At 37.0% G+C, this 18,897-nt stretch overlaps 1 protein-coding gene across 7 annotated transcripts in view; it reads right to left on the bottom strand.

Moving 5' to 3' along the window:
* The window catches only part of marchf8 (membrane-associated ring finger (C3HC4) 8), a 112,240-nt gene that overhangs the window by 12,433 nt on the left and 80,910 nt on the right, over window positions 1-18,897 (bottom strand). For 6 of the 7 annotated variants that reach the window (XM_016277994.1, XM_016277999.1, XM_016278000.1 and 3 more), the window contains 3 exons: window positions 9,591-9,641; window positions 2,241-2,320; window positions 1,097-1,927 (listed from right to left, as the gene is read on the bottom strand). In XM_016277994.1, the coding sequence (XP_016133480.1) occupies window positions 1,097-1,927; window positions 2,241-2,320; window positions 9,591-9,641 (962 nt within the window). The remainder of the gene's footprint in view (window positions 1-1,096; window positions 1,928-2,240; window positions 2,321-9,590; window positions 9,642-18,897) is intronic. The other variant, XM_016278002.1, reaches the window with a different exon arrangement.

Here is an 18,897-nt window from a genome sequence, read left to right as displayed (position 1 = left end):
AATTTGTAACAACCAAATAGTACTTGGACCTCAAAAGTAGTTTTTCTTCCAGAGTTATTTAGTTTGCTGTCGGCAGGATGCAGCTCTAAGTCAATTACATACCTCATAAGTTACGCTAATTGTTTCCTGAGGCATCCGTGTGGCCCTGTAGATGAATATCGATACGACGGTTATTTCGCCTGATCTCAAATCACAAAGCCAGAGAGCCACAACCAAAACTGTAATCAGATTTCAATCTCCATTCTATCTCATTAAATATGGCTGAACTACATCAACTGACCCTTTGCAAAGACCCATCCACCCTTAGTTACTGTTGCTACGTCTGACAAGCTATGCCGCTCTCATGCCACACATCATGTTCTCACCCAGTGAAAAATCCATTGCGAAGCAAACCACTGACAACGCGCTGACAGACAAGACAGAGCAGGTTACTTTTGGTATGAAAATGTCTCAGCTTTAATTTCTTTGTGTTGTGACAGATCGCTGTCGCACCTCAGTTCAAGTGGCATGTGAAACGATCATCTCTTCCTCTTTACTAGTTACAGCACGAAATAAAGATGAATGAACATCAGAAGGTATCTTGTTTCAACCATGGAAAGACGTCAATACACCATTTTTCAAGTTCAAGCCCACCGCCATTAATCTACTCTCCTGTCTGGTTTGTTTGTCGGACAAAATGGCAGATTCTGTGTTATGATTGGCCAGATCGCCTGTCAATCAAACTCCCGGTGAAGGGTCAATTGAGGAGCTACCTAAAGTATCGTCTGGATCTCTCCAAAGAAATCTGCTTGGACTGTCCATGACAGCGCTGCGCTGCAATACAATATGCATCATCCCACACAGAAGGTTGGACACTTTCTCTTCCACACCGTGGATCTTTAACAGTCACAACCCATATACGAACCTCATTATCGACCACCATTAGTAGAGGACTAGAAACAATCACAGCACTAGAAGGCCTCTAACAGGAAGGATAAACAGGGACTGGTAGGAAATGAATATCCAAGTGAGGGCTGTGGTGGGACTATGAGAATGAATCATTCTAGAGGTTGAGCCCATGGGTAAGAGGAGCTGAGCAGGAGTAAGTCCCACCAACCTGCAGCAGTCCCCCGACAGGGAGTAGGGCGACAGAGGCACGTTTTTCTCTGACAGTGGAGAGCAGCACTGATCCAGGTCGCTGTCCTCCTCAAGGGAGCAAAGAGGAGCCCGCAAGCGCTCCATCTTCAGCTTCCAGCGGGACGAGACCTCCTCGAACACCTCATCGTCTCCTATCTCCTCTATACAGCAAGACTCACTGACGTCCAGCATGGCGCTGGATGAATTTGTGATGTGGAGCCTTGAAGCGTAGCTTCCCATTTCAGATGCCTGCAGACTTCCTGCAGTGGATGAACGGGTGAACGGGAAGATGAGGCGCAGGAAGTGGGAGCTTCTTTGAAGGTCTGAATGGGGAGGAGCAGGAGAAGCCAGGCAGTGCTCAGGCCCTGGGTTAGATATGTATTTATAGTTGTTGAGGAAGGATGGAGGCTGGAAAGCAAATGGAGGAGGAGAGTTGGCTTGACCATTGAGGGCTTTGATGTGGCTGTCTTGCATGAGTTGTTCCTTCTCCGCTCCCAACTCCCCATCCGAACACGTGCGGTCTATAAAGTGAAGACCGTTGCATAGGCTGTCCATCTTTTGTCCCACGTCATTCATTGACTTCGAGAACTTGAGACTGCCTCCTTCTGGTTTCAAGTTGACTGATGGTTTGAGTAGGGAGAGCCATTCTGTGCCAAACAAGGTCCTATTTTTGGGTTTGGTGGGCGAATCCAGGCAAAGCGTGGTCATGGTGACACCCTGAGACGCTGAGCTTTTACCATTAGAGTTCAACAGCACTATAGTGGCCTGTAAGGGCCTCTGTGAGCCCAGGTCCTGAGCGAGGTCATTAGAACTGCATACGAGAGGAGAGGAGAGGGATGGGAAAGAAAGACAGGTACAGAAACAGAGATGGGAAGAGAGAAAACAGACGTAAAGAGACATGCAACATGCATTAGAGAACAAATGGAGAAAGATTACAAAAAGACAGGTGGGAGGAACCGAGAGGAAGTTTAGAAAACAAAATGCCAGAATCAAGATGAATGGCAGTGTTGGCCCATTGATGTTTCGACAGTTCTGCCTCTCTCTGGATCTTTTACTCTCTTTCAGGACATGACCATACTGCAGGAGCACACAGAGGCTTCAGGCTTGAGGTGGGGCAAACCTACCTGCATATATCCTGGTTCGAGGGCGTCACTGAAGTCCTGGGGAAACTGTAGGGTGCGTTCACAGAGGTCGGACTTCCAGCCTGTATGCAAAACAGAGACCATAGCAGCACATTAGAAACATTAACTAAATGAGGATTTCTTGATGGAAATCCCATTCCTTGCAAGGCATCAACATGTTTTACGTAAATGTAGCTTTCTGTTTTTGGTCCTACATGAATTAAATGCATTTCACTTAGCCATTGTCACGACACTCAGCACATCTTTTTATATATGACTATACACAACTGTTCAAAAGTTTTGAGTCGGTAAGACTCAAAGTGTTTGAGTTGGTGGGACTTTTTTTTTTCTTTTAAGAAATTAATACTTTTTTTAGCAAGTACGCATTCAGTTGATCAAAGGTGACAGTCAAGGCATTTATAGCGTTACAAAGATTTCTATTTCAAATAAATGCTGTCAACTCATTAAAGAGTCCTAAAAAATATATAATAGTTTCTACAAAAATAATGTACTGAAGGATCATGTGACACTGAAGACTGAAGTAATGAAATGAAAACAAATGTCAGAAAGAAGACACATCACTGCTGCAAATTTCTTGAAAAGAAAGGGCGGAAAAGTTTACATTGAAGACAAATAAAAACTTTTGACAAAAGGAATATCCTACACTAACACTTATTTCTCTCTCTCTCTCTCACACACACACACACACACACACACTAATATTACCTGGGCTTTTAAATCAAAGCAGCATGGATCACATGCACAATGTTTGATTCCATCATTTATGTCCCAGACTAATTACCTATCGATTCTATCTGTAACAAACAGAGAATTTATAGCCCAGGGCCTGACAGGGATCAATACAGGATAGAGTGTCCAGAACTGCCCTCTACAAAAACACACACTAACACACAAGCTGACAACGCAGTCACACAAATGCACATCTTTGATGAATAATGTTCCAATAAACTATTAGGAAATAATAATGTGTTTTCAGGCACAAGAAATGTGGAAGTAATATGCCTGAGTGAATGCCTTACATTAGCACATCAATTCAGACTCAACCATAACTTCATATGATTCACACTCACAAAAAACTTTGTTGTTTATGTAACCTCGGGAATTGAAGATGTGAACATTTTCAAACATTTAATAATACTTTCCACAAATGAGGTACAAAGTAGGGCCTGGGAAATTCATTAAATGTTGATAGTCTATCTCAGGAGATCAAAATAAACATTATTCAAACATTTTTATTTTGTATTCATTATTTATGCATATTTTGTCAAATGATGTTACTTAGGTGTTATTTCATATTTATACATTTTATATACACACTACAAACATTTACCTAGTATTTATATTTAATAGCAATTTAAAACACACGCACACAGGATTTGTGCTTCTAATGCTTTACCAATAGTGTAAAGTGTTATGTGTGTGTTGCACAGCAGTATAAACATGATTAACTGTGAGTCACTCCGGCTCCTTGCAGACCCAGTCAGCAAGATAAGGTGTATTTTCAAGCCTGACATGGTGCATGTTTGTGAAGACTCCCTCGGAGATGTGATATACACACACAGCCATGCGTGAATCAACAAAAACCACACAAACCCGTGACAAAACCACATACCGACTGCTGAAAATTGGACAGAGATGAGGCACAGAGTCTTATGAGTGTCGATACATGAGCAAAAACGCTAGTAATGTGAAAACAGTCCTGCGGTTATGGAATTTGCCTCTAACACATTTCAGTATGTAATTCAATTAATCTGTTAGTAAATTTGTGCACATTCTATGGGAGTTATTTAGAGATAACAGAAAATCATTTATTCTCTATCACGAACCTGGCACTGACATTAACTCTAACCTGTGAAATAAGTGCTTCTGAAACCAGAACAGAAATTTATAAACAAGGCCGTCACTGTATGTGGTTCTAGTGAAGATGTTAACAGCATGTTTTAAAGCCCAGTTCACACTGACAGCAATTTTGTCACTCGAGGTTGCCTGGTTGGACTCAACTTTGAGTTTCTAGACATGCCCACACAAGGTCGGCAACAGTTGCTGTCACTCATTTCAATGGATGTGCAGAGTTGAATCCGAGCTAAATTGAATGGGCAGCAATTCAAGAAATCTCTAGCTTCTTTCCCACATAATTTTGAGACTTCAAATGTTTTTAGTGGTCCGCACAGGAGAAGCATCAGAAGTGCATGCATGCAGTTTAGAGGGAACATTATTGGTATATAACATGTGGTGCTAACTTCCCACTAGACTCAAATCAAACTGATAGTCCCAACCTAAACTCACACTAATGGTTGAGCCGTTGTTAGTATATTGGACTGGTTGGGATGCACAAAACAAACAAGCAATGAGCAATGTTTTGATAGCACCAGCCATGCACAATGTTTAGAGGAATCAACCTACGAATAGCTTACTATGAATTAAACTATGAAAGTCACTGCACAGTAAACTAAGATAGGAGAAAATACAGTACCATTAAAAAAAATTTTTTTTTTTGAAAAAATTAATACTTTGATACAGGAAAGATGCATTTATGAAAGTCACTGCACAGTAAACTAAGATAGGAGAAAATACAGTACCATTAAAAAAAATTTTTTTTTTGAAAAAATTAATACTTTGATACAGGAAAGATGCATTAAAGTGATCCAAAGTGACAAAGACATTTATAATGTTACAATTTTAAATGTTTCCATTTAAAATAATTGCTGTTCTTTTGAAGTCATCATCAAAGAATCCCAAAAACATGTTTTCACAAAAATAATAAGCAGAACAACATTGTTGTGTTTTCAACATTGATAATAATAATAAATGTTTCTTGAGCTTCAATTCAGCATATTGGAATGATTTCTGAAGGATCATGGTAATAATATTTCTCAATAATACTGTTTTTACTGTATTTTTGATCAAATGAATGCAGTCTTGCATGTTGAGAATAAGAGATCTTAAAAAAACAATCTCAAACTTTTGAACAGTAGTGTATTTCGACATTTAAAGAAAAAAAAACACACATGAATCACCTTTAAGTCTTTCTGAAAGGACCATCACCTGAGACTGCCAAACCTCACAGTAAATATTTTCTTTCTTTCTCCACAAAGTTACTGTAAAGTCTGTTTGTGTGCCATCTGCCTCCAGAGGGCTAAATTGCTCCCAGTGATGGGTGTTATTCTGGGAGGCCCTCCTCTCTCCATGGTTCCATTCATCACTCACACACACACACACACACACACACACACACACACAGTACAGTGACCTAGCATCTTGGGCCAAAATTACATGCTCTAAAACCTTCACTCAGCCCCAGACACAAGCACAAGTGCGCAAATGGCCAAAAAACTGTGGTTAATACACAAACTAAATAGTTTTAAGTTATCACCCGTCACCCTGGTTGAGAACCACTAGTGTAAAATGTAGTGAATTAACTTGTAGTCATTTATAAAACATTGTACTGCTGCACGTATTGTGAATTAGAACAAAATATCAGTAACTTGCTAACATATAATGAAAACTCTGGCAATAAAGGTCAATCCAGAGTCTGTTAATGTGTACGAGGAAATAAATTACACATTGTAGGTTTTTCTTTAATGGCACTATTGCTTAAGTGATAAAACCCCAGTGTGACGCAGTCAGTAAGAATGTTTGTTTCATAATGAGGTGGATTTGAGTGGAGTGTGATCTTTTGGATTGAGTCTAAAAAGCAATCAAAAGGAAATTAGGAAGAAGTTGCATACAGAAACAGAATGAAAGGCAGCACTAAATACAAAAGCATTTAAACAAGCAAAGTTTTGTTTCCAGACTGTTCAACCTGAACCAATTTTCTGGAAGCATATTAACTCTGCAATTGTTTGTACATTATCATCTGCACAATTTGAGGCGTCTACAGAATGATTATGGAAATGAATGCAGATGCTGCCATATGAAAGGTATGTCAATCACATGTGACATTTGATGTGATGGGGCAGAGGGGCTCAAAACAGATGTTTTCTAATGAACCAAAGACAGTCTACCCTCTTCAAGACCATACTTTTGATTTTCCATACTTGAACTGAGTACACTTGATCTGCAAGTCACACAGTCCCCATCTGCTATTGGTCAGACAACAGAGAGTCCTGCCCCAAACTCACACCATTGGTTGAGCCAATGCTGCATTATTGGACTTGGACTACACTGATTTTCATTAAATGGACAAAAAAAAATATATATATATATATATATATATTTTTAAAATATATTTTTTTCCTAGAGTGAACGATTCCTTTAAGGCTGCCGATATGAGCCCAACAAGGAGGATTCTGGGTAATAACAACACTGACATGGATCAGTTGAGTGTGTTGTTTTGTTTGATTGCTTAATGTGAAACTGAAATGACAGAGCTGACAGGAACACCCCATGGACCTCTATTAGGACCCTTTGGGTTTCTCAGCAGTCAAAACCTCGTCATGCAGCAGGAGTGCGTGTCGGACACTGAACTGATAATAACTGTAATGGGACCTCTCATGTTATTTATCCTGTCAGAGACAAATGAGCTCTGGAATGATGAGATGTTTCTTTCCGCTGGGGATGAACAACGATCATCCTAATGCTCTCTGGTGCATGTAAACAGTCAATTGAACGTGCTACAGTACATGAGGCTCTGAAAGAAAATTAAGACAAACTTTCGACTCCTAAAAGCACTAAATTATGGGAACAAAAGTTATTGGTTTTTCTTAATTTTTAAATGATAAAAGTTCCGTACAAAGTCCGTCTAACCTCATGTACACTTCAAAAGGTGGTTTAAGGTAAGCTTTATTTGAACTCTGCCACTGCTTGCAGATGGTATTATGGCATGAACAACGATCATCCTAATGCTCTCTGGTGCATGTAAACAGTCAATTGAACGTGCTACAGTACATGAGGCTCTGAAAGAAAATTAAGACAAACTTTCGACTCCTAAAAGCACTAAAGCACTAAATTATGGGAACAAAAGTTATTGGTTTTTCTTAATTTTTAAATGATAAAAGTTCCGTACAAAGTCCGTCTAACCTCATGTACACTTCAAAAGGTGGTTTAAGGTAAGCTTTATTTGAACTCTGCCACTGCTTGCAGATGGTATTATGGTATCTACCATATTTATAATGTGCAAAATAAGGACTCAAACTGGACCACACATTCATACCAAATGTGAAAACAGCCTTAAAGTGCTCAAGGCTCAACCATGAACCCAAAGTCCTCAATAGCTGAATGTCTTGAGCTAAACCAGAGAAGCGTTTCTCAGAGCAGGTGACCCTGACATCTATTAGTTCATGTAAAGAGTTTATCTGTTAAGAGGCTCAATGTTACGCAGAAGTGCAGCAAATCTCCACTAAGAGGAAGAGATCCATGTTAAAGTGAAAGTGCCTGACAGTCCTGATCCCAACATGAACTCACTGGCTAACATAGTGCTATGTGCCTTTAAATATTCAAATCAATATGAATGTTGGGTAGGAGTTATTTGAATAGGGTGAGAACAAATCTGTTTGTTTGGAATAGTCCAATAGTTAGTTGGAATGTAAAATGGGTTTTATTTCATGTAAAAATAAATCAATCAACAAAAAGGAAGACCATTTACACCATTAAGGCCAAAACGCACTACACTCTTAAAAATAAAGGTGCTTCAAAAGGTTCTTCAAGCAATGCCATAGAAGAACCATTCAGTCAAAGGTTCTTTAAAGAACCATCTCTTTCTTACCTTTTTGTAATCTGAAGAACCTTCTTTCGCCACGAAGAACCTTTTGTGAAACAGAAGGGTTCTTCTGATGTTGAAGGTTCTTTATGGAACCATTTAGCACCTTTATTTTTAAGAGAGTATGTGAATGCTAGCAGCTATACAGTAGCTATTGAAGCTTGATTACATTCATCAATGCATTATAAAATAGCAGTTAGTGCTACTACAGTAAATCCATGGTAAATGATGGCGATTTGTAGATTAAAAAGCCTTCCGACTATCGTTGCGCACAGTGTTTCTGCTGTTTGTCAGCGCTATTTCATCTGGCTGGAAACAGAGTTATTTGTGTTCCTCGCTGAACTCAAGCACTTCACACTGGATCTCACAGCGCTGTTCAGTGTCGTGTGAGCAAGACTCATCAGCGAGTGAACGCATCTGCTGTAGTCTAGTGAAGCTCGTGCCGCGCCACTGTTTGAACTTTGTTCCGAGCAGATAAACGCTCAGAGTGGCGCGTTTCAAATGACTAGTGCACTTTTGTTCCACCTTTGACATTATATCAAACATTTATCGAACTCTTGTTATCGTTTATCATGGAAATTTATATCGCGCGATAATTATCGTTATCGATTTATCGCCCAGCCCTACTGTAAAGTTCATGACATTATGAACAGCCATTCAACAATCATTATTCAGCTCAAGTCAGTTCAGTGTTGATTCAATTCAGTTCAGTAAAGAAGCTGATGTGACAGAGATCAGCTATATGCAGCTCTAAAGAAGCTCCACAAAAGACAATTATCATTTTCCAGTTCAATTTAGTTTAAGTTTCATTCTCGTTTAATAGTATCAGTTCGGTCAAACTGATAATATTACTGAATATTAAGTGTCTTTTAAACCTCAACTGTGCAAGCCAAGAATGTAAGAATGTGAAACATTTTTAGGTGATTTTATGATCAAAGAAATAAGACCAAAAGGTGCACTGTGGAAACATACTCTATATTATTATGCATGTAGCTACCTAATGGTGCTTTCTGAAATGAAATGTGACAATGCAAGTACACACTATATTCTTGACACTGCTGCAAGGACCACTGTATTTCATTTGCATAAATAGTCTTCTATTGCAGACTATGATCAAAAGGCAAAAAATTTGAGAAGCATATTACTGAGCGAGTTGGAGTTTGTCAACATGTTTATACTTGGCTAACTGAATAATAACATCCAGTTCAGTGGCATATACATTTTAAGGGTAACTATCGGCCCATTTACCACAGAGGTTTGTTACAGCAACAGAATATGAATGCAAGAACTCATATTAAGTATACAGTGGATGAGCACTTGCGAGCATTCATGTCTCATTTGTGTAAGTGCATACAATATGTTTCAAGCCCATGGCACACATGGTGTTCATTAAATATCAGACAGATAAACAGGTGTCCTTTAAACATGGAAAGGAGAATTCAAGATTGGATAATAAACAGACAAAGTACAAAGCCTTCCTTGACCTGAAAAATAAATAACTAGTCTTGCTTAGAAATCCTGATGGAATAAACTCAGGAGAGAATGAAAGTATTTGCAGAAAACAGGTGCAGACCCCTTAGAAAGCTAAGCCACTTACTCTCAGTAAAAGAGGAAAAGGAAATGGATTTTCATACCTTTGAAATGTTGCTGGACCTGCTTGCAGAATGACCAAGCGGTTTCTCATTCTGTTGAGGAGAGAAAATGGCATAACAAGTTTGAGAACAGTGCTTACCATTCATTTCAATAGAAACTAAGAGAAGTACAAAGTCGCATGGAACTGAATGCTTTTTAATAACTCTGTAAACTTCAGAATCTTTCAAAGGAAATACAGTTACATGGAAATGAAATGATACATTTTTGTCATTTAACTACATGACTGTGTTAATTAATGGCCTTTATGACAATACTTCTCGACTGCTTAATTCCACCCTTGAGCATTGAGGAGGGATGTCTTTTTCCTACTGTGATATTATTTATAGGTCATTTGTAACTGTAATGTTAGAGGGCTGCTATATTACACAGCTGGTTCTACTTTGAGACACTGATTTATTCAACTCCAATATAACAAAATGTAAAAGTAATGTAATGTAAAGCAATACTTGAAGGGCAGAGAAAGGCTTGTAATAGTGACAGACTGTTTAAATGCTCGATTAACAGAATATGTAGTTCCTCTGCAAGAGATCCTCAACAGCCTTTTCAATGGATAGTAAGCAATTTAGGTTTTCAGACTTTGTTAATATTAAATAAAACACTGAATAAATGTTCAATTCATTTCAGCAATTTTTTGCTGTCAATGAACTGCATGTACTACTTACATCAGCAACCCTTCTCTCTAGATATCAGCATTTGCAATTAAAAAAAATCATCAGTTGGGCTCTTGTATTTCCCTTGTACATCTCTTGCAGGTGGCTAAATTGTGGTTAGTAATAAACAAGAAAATAACTGAAAAACCCTTCTTTCTTCGTGACGCGTAACAATGGCTAAGTACAGATTGTCATCGTTTTCCATCTGTGGTGTATTTACTCTTTTCTTGGTTGAAGACATCAGTTAAAAGTAGATTGAAAGTTCTAAATTGTAAGACTTGGCTGACTGAATACATGCCTATACAAAAATTCACTTAGAAGAATCAAACAGATACCTGAAATCTGTATATATATATAAAATCAGAAATAAGAAGTCCATTTTAATACTCTTAACATTTAACACGTTTTATAACAAATATATCTCTCTCTATATATATATACACATCTTTTATAGCACACACATTCTCTCTTTCTCTATGTATGCATTTGAAGTAAAAATCTCTTGTAGCATTATAAAATGTCTTCATGGTCACTTTTTAATTTTTGGTCAAATTAATGCATCCTTGCTTCATGAAAGTTTACATTTCTTTAAAAAATTCTGATTCCAAACTTTTTAATATATATATATACACACACACACACACACACACACACACATTTTATTCTATATGCAGTCATGATCATTTTAAAAAGCATGCCACAAAGTAATAAAAACAGTGATTATTTTCTTCATGCAAAATATAATTTCTTATTTTTCTTTTCCCGTTTCCTTTATTTTATTTTTTTTGAGGCCAAATATGATTCTATTGTGTTCTTGAGTTGCTTCACGAGAGTCACCCAAACAAAATCTGCTTACAACCTTGCATCATTTATAATGCAAAAAAAGCACAACACTTCAAAACCAGCAGCATTACATGTAGAACAAAAAAAAACTAGCACATGCTCATTTAGCATTTCCAGTCCTGTGTGAATTATGAGGCAGAAACGGTACTAATATCAGTGCTTGGCAAAGAAAAGCTCTGCAACAAAGAGCCCTTTGGCACAATGTGCCATGATTAGCGAGTGGGTGAGAGCTCATTGTTTTTCCTCTGAACTGAACTCTAATGGTGAGGACCCAATATGTGTGAGAGCATGTGCATCAACAGAAGGACATACTCGTTATCTTTAATCATTCCTGTGCTTTTTACTCATGTCTCTAGCCCTGCGCTGTTACCATGGAGATGACAGCGAAGGGGGCTGAGTGCTAAATCCCTGCTGGTTACTGTCTTTCTGTTATTAAAGGATTAGTTCACTTCCAGAATAAACATTTTCTGATACTTTACTCACCCCCATGTCATCCAAGATGTTTATGTCTTTCTTTCTTCAGTCGAAAGGAAAACATGAGGAATACATTCCAGGAATTTTCTCAATATAGTGGACTTCAATGGGACCCACGCATTACGTAGTCCAATGTGACAACGTAATGCGTGAAGTCGAGCTAGTGCAAGATGAGCATTTGTGGTTAAAAAGTATATACATTTTTACTTTTTTTTTTTTTTTTTAGAAAATGACCGATCGTTTCTCTACCGATCGGTAGATAAGACTCCTATTCCTCAGCTCGGGTCGTGTAGAGCCATTTGAAGCTGCATTGAAACTGCAATTTGGACCTTCAACCTGTTGGGTCCCATTGAAGTCCATTATATGGAGAAAAATCCTGGAATGTTTTCCTCAAAAACCTTAATTTCTGTCTGAAGAAAGAAAGACATGAAAATCTTGGATGACATGGGGGTAAGTAAATTATCAGGAAATATTTATTCCAGAAGTGAACTAATCCTTTAAGGAGAATTTCATCCATGTTACACATCAAAACTGTTAATCTAGTCATCTTTCCATATTACTGCACACACTCAAGGTCATGGTCATTTTCAGTCAAATTAAAAGTTAAAACGAGTCACTCTGTAGAGCACACGTGATTAGCTAGTCATTTAAAATTAAGCAACATCATAAATGACAAAAGATTTTAATGCAATTTTATTTGGTCATGGAGTTTTCCAACATCTCATGAAATTAATTTCATGATCCTTCCTTGTCGCATGAATAAAAAAAAATCAATAGAAAAAACAGCAGGTCTGATAAGTTTAATTCTTTCTGTGAATCTGTTCGAACTGGCTGTTTAAGCTAATCTATTCAAAGGTATGATCAAAATATGTTCATGCCATTTTTCACATGATAAAATGCTTTACTAAAAATACATCAGTTACTTTTTTTTTTTTTTTTTAGAAAATGACCGATCGTTTCTCTACCGATCGGTAGATAAGACTCCTATTCCTCAGCTCGGGTCGTGTAGAGCCATTTGAAGCTGCATTGAAACTGCAATTTGGACCTTCAACCTGTTGGGTCCCATTGAAGTCCATTATATGGAGAAAAATCCTGGAATGTTTTCCTCAAAAACCTTAATTTCTGTCTGAAGAAAGAAAGACATGAAAATCTTGGATGACATGGGGGTAAGTAAATTATCAGGAAATATTTATTCCAGAAGTGAACTAATCCTTTAAGGAGAATTTCATCCATGTTACACATCAAAACTGTTAATCTAGTCATCTTTCCATATTACTGCACACACTCAAGGTCATGGTCATTTTCAGTCAAATTAAAAGTTAAAACGAGTCACTCTGTAGAGCACACGTGATTAGCTAGTCATTTAAAATTAAGCAACATCATAAATGACAAAAGATTTTAATGCAATTTTATTTGGTCATGGAGTTTTCCAACATCTCATGAAATTAATTTCATGATCCTTCCTTGTCTCATGAATAAAAAAAAATCAATAGAAAAAACAGCAGGTCTGATAAGTTTAATTCTTTCTGTGAATCTGTTCGAACTGGCTGTTTAAACTAATCTATTCAAAGGTATGATCAAAATATGTTCATGCCATTTTTCACATGATAAAATGCTTTACTAAAAATACATCAGAGTCCAAAAGTCTACGACCACACAGAATATCTGGGATATCATTCTGTTAAACTTGGAAATAAAAGTTTAACATTAAACAAGCCTTGACTATGTCATTTTATTTATTTTTTTTGCACTACATAATTTTAGTGTAGTGCAAATATATATAAAATGAGAAATATCACCATATATAATCATTTTCTATTTTTAACTGTTTTAAATTCATTTTAAATCAATTTCTAAATAATTTTAAAAGTTTTTAAGTTCCCTGTTTTATTGTTGTGATTTTTTAATGATTATTTTACTTCTTTTTATGTAAAAGCACTTTGAATTACCATTGTGTATGAAATGTGCTTTATAAATAAACTTGCCTTGCCTAGGTGACCTGGTTTTGCCCACAGTACATCACTCTTAAAACATGCTCTGGAATATGACTGTTGTTCACACATGCCAGGCATTTTAAAATTAAGATGGTTTAAAGGAAAAAGCCATTTCAAAATTTTCATCAGAAATGATTACATTTAAAGGGTACAGGGTTTCATGCTTCATTCACAAGAAAAACATTTGAGGAACATATAACCTCACAGATATAGCTTATGAGAAATGACACAACGTGAAATTAATTGTAAAGGAATAGTTTTGACGCCAGTGATGACTGATAATTTGAGAACTAATGATGTTAAACCTGATGAGGTGCATCTACCAACACCATATTTGATTTGAGATCCTTAAAAAAAAATTCACCTTTTGTGCTCTACTGGAAAAACAAAGTTATATGGGTTTGTAAAGAAGATTGTTTTTATTGTGTGACAGTGACAACACATTTTGCCTTGCATGGATGATTTGTAGTGTTGGAAAGGGTGGCAATAATGTAATTTACTCCTGTGATGCAAAGTTGAATTTTCAGCATCATTACTGTGTCATTAATGTGTCATATGATGGTCAACATCGCGCTTGGCACTGTCTGTTCCTTATTATTCAACCTATTAGTGCGGTTTTGTTCTGCTTTTGTTGTTTGCCTGTACACAACAGAATATGGCAGCACGTGATTTAAAAAAATAACTAATGAAAAAAAAAACTTTTTGTTGATCTGGCAAAAAATGGTCAGCCTAAAGTGTATGTGGCTGAATGATTACAAGTAGGGATGCACCGATACCACTTTTTCCAGTACTCGCCCGATACCGATACTTTTATTTTTGGTACTTGCCAATACCGAGTACCGATACCAATATTTTTATTGGATTTGTAATTTTTTTAAATATTGGGTACAGAAACCAAAAGAGTATGTATATTGTTAGTTGGTTAACATCATTTATCAAATAGATACACACTGTATGAAGAATTTGTGGGTATGATTTGTCACAGTTTACTTTAGTTAATTTATGTAAGTGAGGATAGCAAAATATAGTGTCCTGCACCCACTAGTAAAAAAATATCAAAAATTATATCAGTCGCGTTTTTTCATCTGAAACGTGCTGCGATTTATATTTCAAAGCCTCTCATATAATGCAGAAACACTAATGAAGCAAGCAAAACACGCGCAACGCATGCACGTATTTGTACTGGTGCAGAATAGTACAGCCTAGCGCATTTCACACAGGCTGTTAGTTTCACTTTCGCCAGAAAGTCGTGTATGCCTAAGGTTGAAAATAAATTATGTTTATAGTGAATGCCCCTATAAATGGTCTTATTTTTACGATTTAGTTTTAATCCAAATGATGCGTGCTAAGTGAGTGAACATCAAAGATCACACAATAGAAGTGCGAGCGTGCTCTTTCTCGCTCGCTCTCTCTCCCTACCGTTAAGTAACTTGTGCATTGTTTTACTTACTTGTTTTTGACATATCCGACCGAACTACAAACTTTCCAGTGAGCTTTGTTTATCAGCTCGCGCACATCAGCTATACAGGCGTTAATACTGAATGTTTAACCTTATATTCATTGCATACATATACTTCGTAGTAGACATCCTTAACTCCATTCTGCTGTCTGTTGTTCTGTTGGGGGTGTTTCTTTGTCTGAATATGGCACTTATCACATGCTGTGTGGTATCGGCGTTTGGTATCAGGGCATTTTAACGAGTACGAGTACATAAGCTCAGTATCAGGCCCGATACCCATACCAGTATCGGTATCGGTGCATCCCTAATTACAAGTACTTCAGGTGTGTGGCTGTGCAAACGGCAACAGCAGAAATGAAGGGCTAATACATTGTTGTTAAGGATCTGCAGGCTTCATCAAGTCTGTGTGCAGATCCAGAATAATGAGCCAGACTCCTAGGTTGCCATGAGTGCACAGGTAATATAATGACATGACAAATGCATGCCTGGTGCTTAAATGTAATATGACACGGACGATTAGAGGACAAAACAGCATAGTGAAGTTTGAAGTATATACTAATCACTCATTGTGTTCAAATAATGTGCCCCCCTCTATCTCAATGAGTGCATGCTAACATAAACCTCTGATAACACTGTCAAGCTCACAGAGAACATGGCAGCAGTCTTTGTGGTTTCTGTCTGCTCCGATCAGGCTGTAAACTTCCTGAATAAATGATTCCTCTTTCAGGTCTCAGACTACACTGAATCAGTTCAGTTTGGAATCTTCCTGTTCCATTTAGTCTTATGCTTGTATCATATGAGCTATAGAAACCCTTCTCTCTTAAAAAAAATAAAAATAAAAATAAAAAAGTGTTGCCATATTTTTTTTCTTGAGACTGGTCAGAAATCACAATATTAACAAAAAAAATTATGCACTATTCTAATAGTCTTTTTTGGTTTTAGTACAACTTTTGTATTATTTTTGGGGTTAGGCAATATTACGTAATCTTAAAAAGTTAAAAGTGAAGTTGTTTTTTTGTCTGTTTGCTTTACTGAAAATGGATAGCTGCCTTTATATGTCCCTCAAAAGGGTATTATCACTTCGGGGGTGTACTTGGCATCAGGGTTATTATTGTTAACTAAATCTAAAACCATTAAAAAATTGTTACCAAAATCAATTTTTTTTTTATTTCAGATAGTTTGCCAAGGCAGTTTGCCAACTGAAATAAAAATAAAAACTATATAAAGAAACTAATAAAAATGACAAAATAACAACCAAACTAAATAAAAACTAACTAAAATTTAAATGAAAACGGAAAATTCAATATTTGAAACTAAATTAAAATTCTAATAAAAACTACACTGGCATCTCAGTGATACTAAAATAAAATTTCTTGGCATCAACACATTTGAAAACCCCTATCGCAGCCAATACACTGGTATAGGTGACTTCAGGCCGCTCTTGCCATTTTTGAGTGCAATGAGCATCAGATGGTCTGTGAACTGTCTGTGGGTGTTTTGTGGGTGTACTGTCCGAGGCCACACTGCTCATAATGATCCTGAACCTATTTACTTTGGAAACTTTCCTGAATCTGAGATACATGTCTATCACTATATCCTAACCAGACAAGATTCCAGCAACAAGTAATCATTCTGTCGACACCAAACACAAATCAGCTTCCTGACGTTACACAATCACAGCCAATCAGAAGCGGTTTCATCCACAGTTATGAAGAGCAGGGCGGGGCTACTCGCAATAATGCCGCAGAAGTAGAAACCAAGAAAATGTCATCAAAAACTCAGATTAAAGGGTTAGTTCACCCAAAAATCACCCTGTCATTAATTATTCACCCTCATGTCATTCCAACTCGTAAGACCTTTGTTCATCTTCAGAACACAAATGAAGATATTTTTGATGAAATCCAAGAGTTTTCTTCTGACCCTGCAAAGACAGCAAGGGATCTACCAGAAAGACAGTTGCATTGCTGTCTATGGAGGGGGTCAGAAAGCTCTTGGATTTCATCAAAAATAGCTTCATTTGCGTTCTGAAGATGAACAAAGGTCTTAGGGGTTTGGAACATCATGAAGGTGAGTAATTAATGACAGAATTTTCATTTTTGGTGAACTAACCCTTTAACATGGAAGAGTAGATTTTATCGCTTGTATCTTCATAGTGTCATGCATGGTTAGGTGGAAAAAAAACTCAGATGTGCAAAGCATATACCTCAGCGATGTGGCATCAAGATTTGCGCAAAGTTACACTTTGGTAAAGCTTTGTTGAGAGTATCCGGTATCTGGGCCGTCTCTGAGGAGAGGGTGAGACCATGACTGGCACATGGAGAAGATTGAATTATCCTACTGGGTGAACAGAGGTTGTTATCAGCGCTGAGTGAGAGGAGACCTGTGACAGATGGCCATCTGCACCGCCTCAGCTGGCTGCTCTCTTCCTCCATCTCTATCTCCATGCCTCACTGCCTCAGCAGACAGCTCAACGCAACCACCACAGTCAGGAGGAACAGACCGCAAATGAGATCACTGCTACAACCTCACCATCACCGTCTTTCTATTTTCATCTCTCTCTCACTTTTTCTCCCTCTTGATTTCCTGTAAGTTAATGCTTGACTGGCCTTGATGACACAAAACAATTCTCAGGACATGAACTCTCTTCCCATAAGCAAAACCAGAAATATGGCACTGTTCCTCAAAGCATTACAGTCAAAGGATGTGATCATGGATCAGCTATGGAGTTTACGGAGCAAAAATAAACAGCATCTGTAGCAGCATCACAAATGAACCAGTAGAAACATTTTTTTACCGAAAGTGACATACATACATAAAAACATAACGTACCAACTATAGTCAGTAAATGACAATTTATATATGATTTTTTAAATATATATATATATATATATATATATAAATACATTAAAAAGTTTAAATTACATTTAAAAATATATTCAAATAGAAAAACTGTAATACTACTTCACAATATTAGTGTTTTTATTGAAATTTTGATCAAATAAATGGTGAGCATAAGAGGCGTCTTACAAAAACATTACAAAATCTTAATTATTCTAAACTTTTGACTGCCCGTGTATGTTTATATGCACACAGAATACATAGTGAGTAAAGAATAATTATTTTTTTTTTTTTTACATATTTCAATTTATATGTAAAATTCTAGTTATAAAAACAAAGGAAATATTACATAAATTATAATTTAGTGACTACATATAACAAAGATATAAGATCATACAAAGATAATTAAAGATAATACAACAGGTAATAAGCAAAATTCAGACCCAAGTTAACAACTGCATCCCATAAATGACCCTTTTAAATTATTCAAAGCTTCGACATTGGCAATTAAGCCATCAGGTGCAAAAGTAATAATGAAGCATCATAAATACTAGATTACATTTTTTGAAGAAAATATGAGTGGTTCTTGCCTGTACAAAACTTGGCACCACATTGCTTTTGGGTGGTTGCCAGAGAATTTAAATGAGGTTGCTACGGTGTTTGGAACGGTTGCTAGGTTAGTGGTCCCTTAAAAAAAGTAACAATAGACCTCTTCTCAAAAACAAGCATACAAACTGTGCAGTTATGCACCAGGGGCAATAAGCGCAAAATAATAATGAACTCAAATAAACCCTGGTCGATCTCAAAGACATTACACATTTTGCTGTATTCTGAAAATGCAACAGTTTGCAGAGCGTAAGCGTTCATATTGTTGATGTGACAGATGTTTTGTGTCTGCCCAAGGCTAAAAACATTGCTATTAATACATTCAAGTTAACAGCTCGGAATTTACAGAAATGATCTGCACTGAGATTATTGGCTCTTATTATTGAGCGTCTGGGTGTGTGTGTGTGTGTGTGTATATATATAT

Source organism: Sinocyclocheilus grahami, unplaced genomic scaffold (assembly GCF_001515645.1).
Source record: "Sinocyclocheilus grahami isolate Dianchi unplaced genomic scaffold, SAMN03320097.WGS_v1.1 scaffold117.1, whole genome shotgun sequence".
NCBI classification, from domain to species: Eukaryota; Metazoa; Chordata; class Actinopteri; order Cypriniformes; family Cyprinidae; genus Sinocyclocheilus; species Sinocyclocheilus grahami.
Note: the sequence above shows the minus strand (reverse complement) of the source record. Positions and strands in the feature narration are given on the sequence as shown.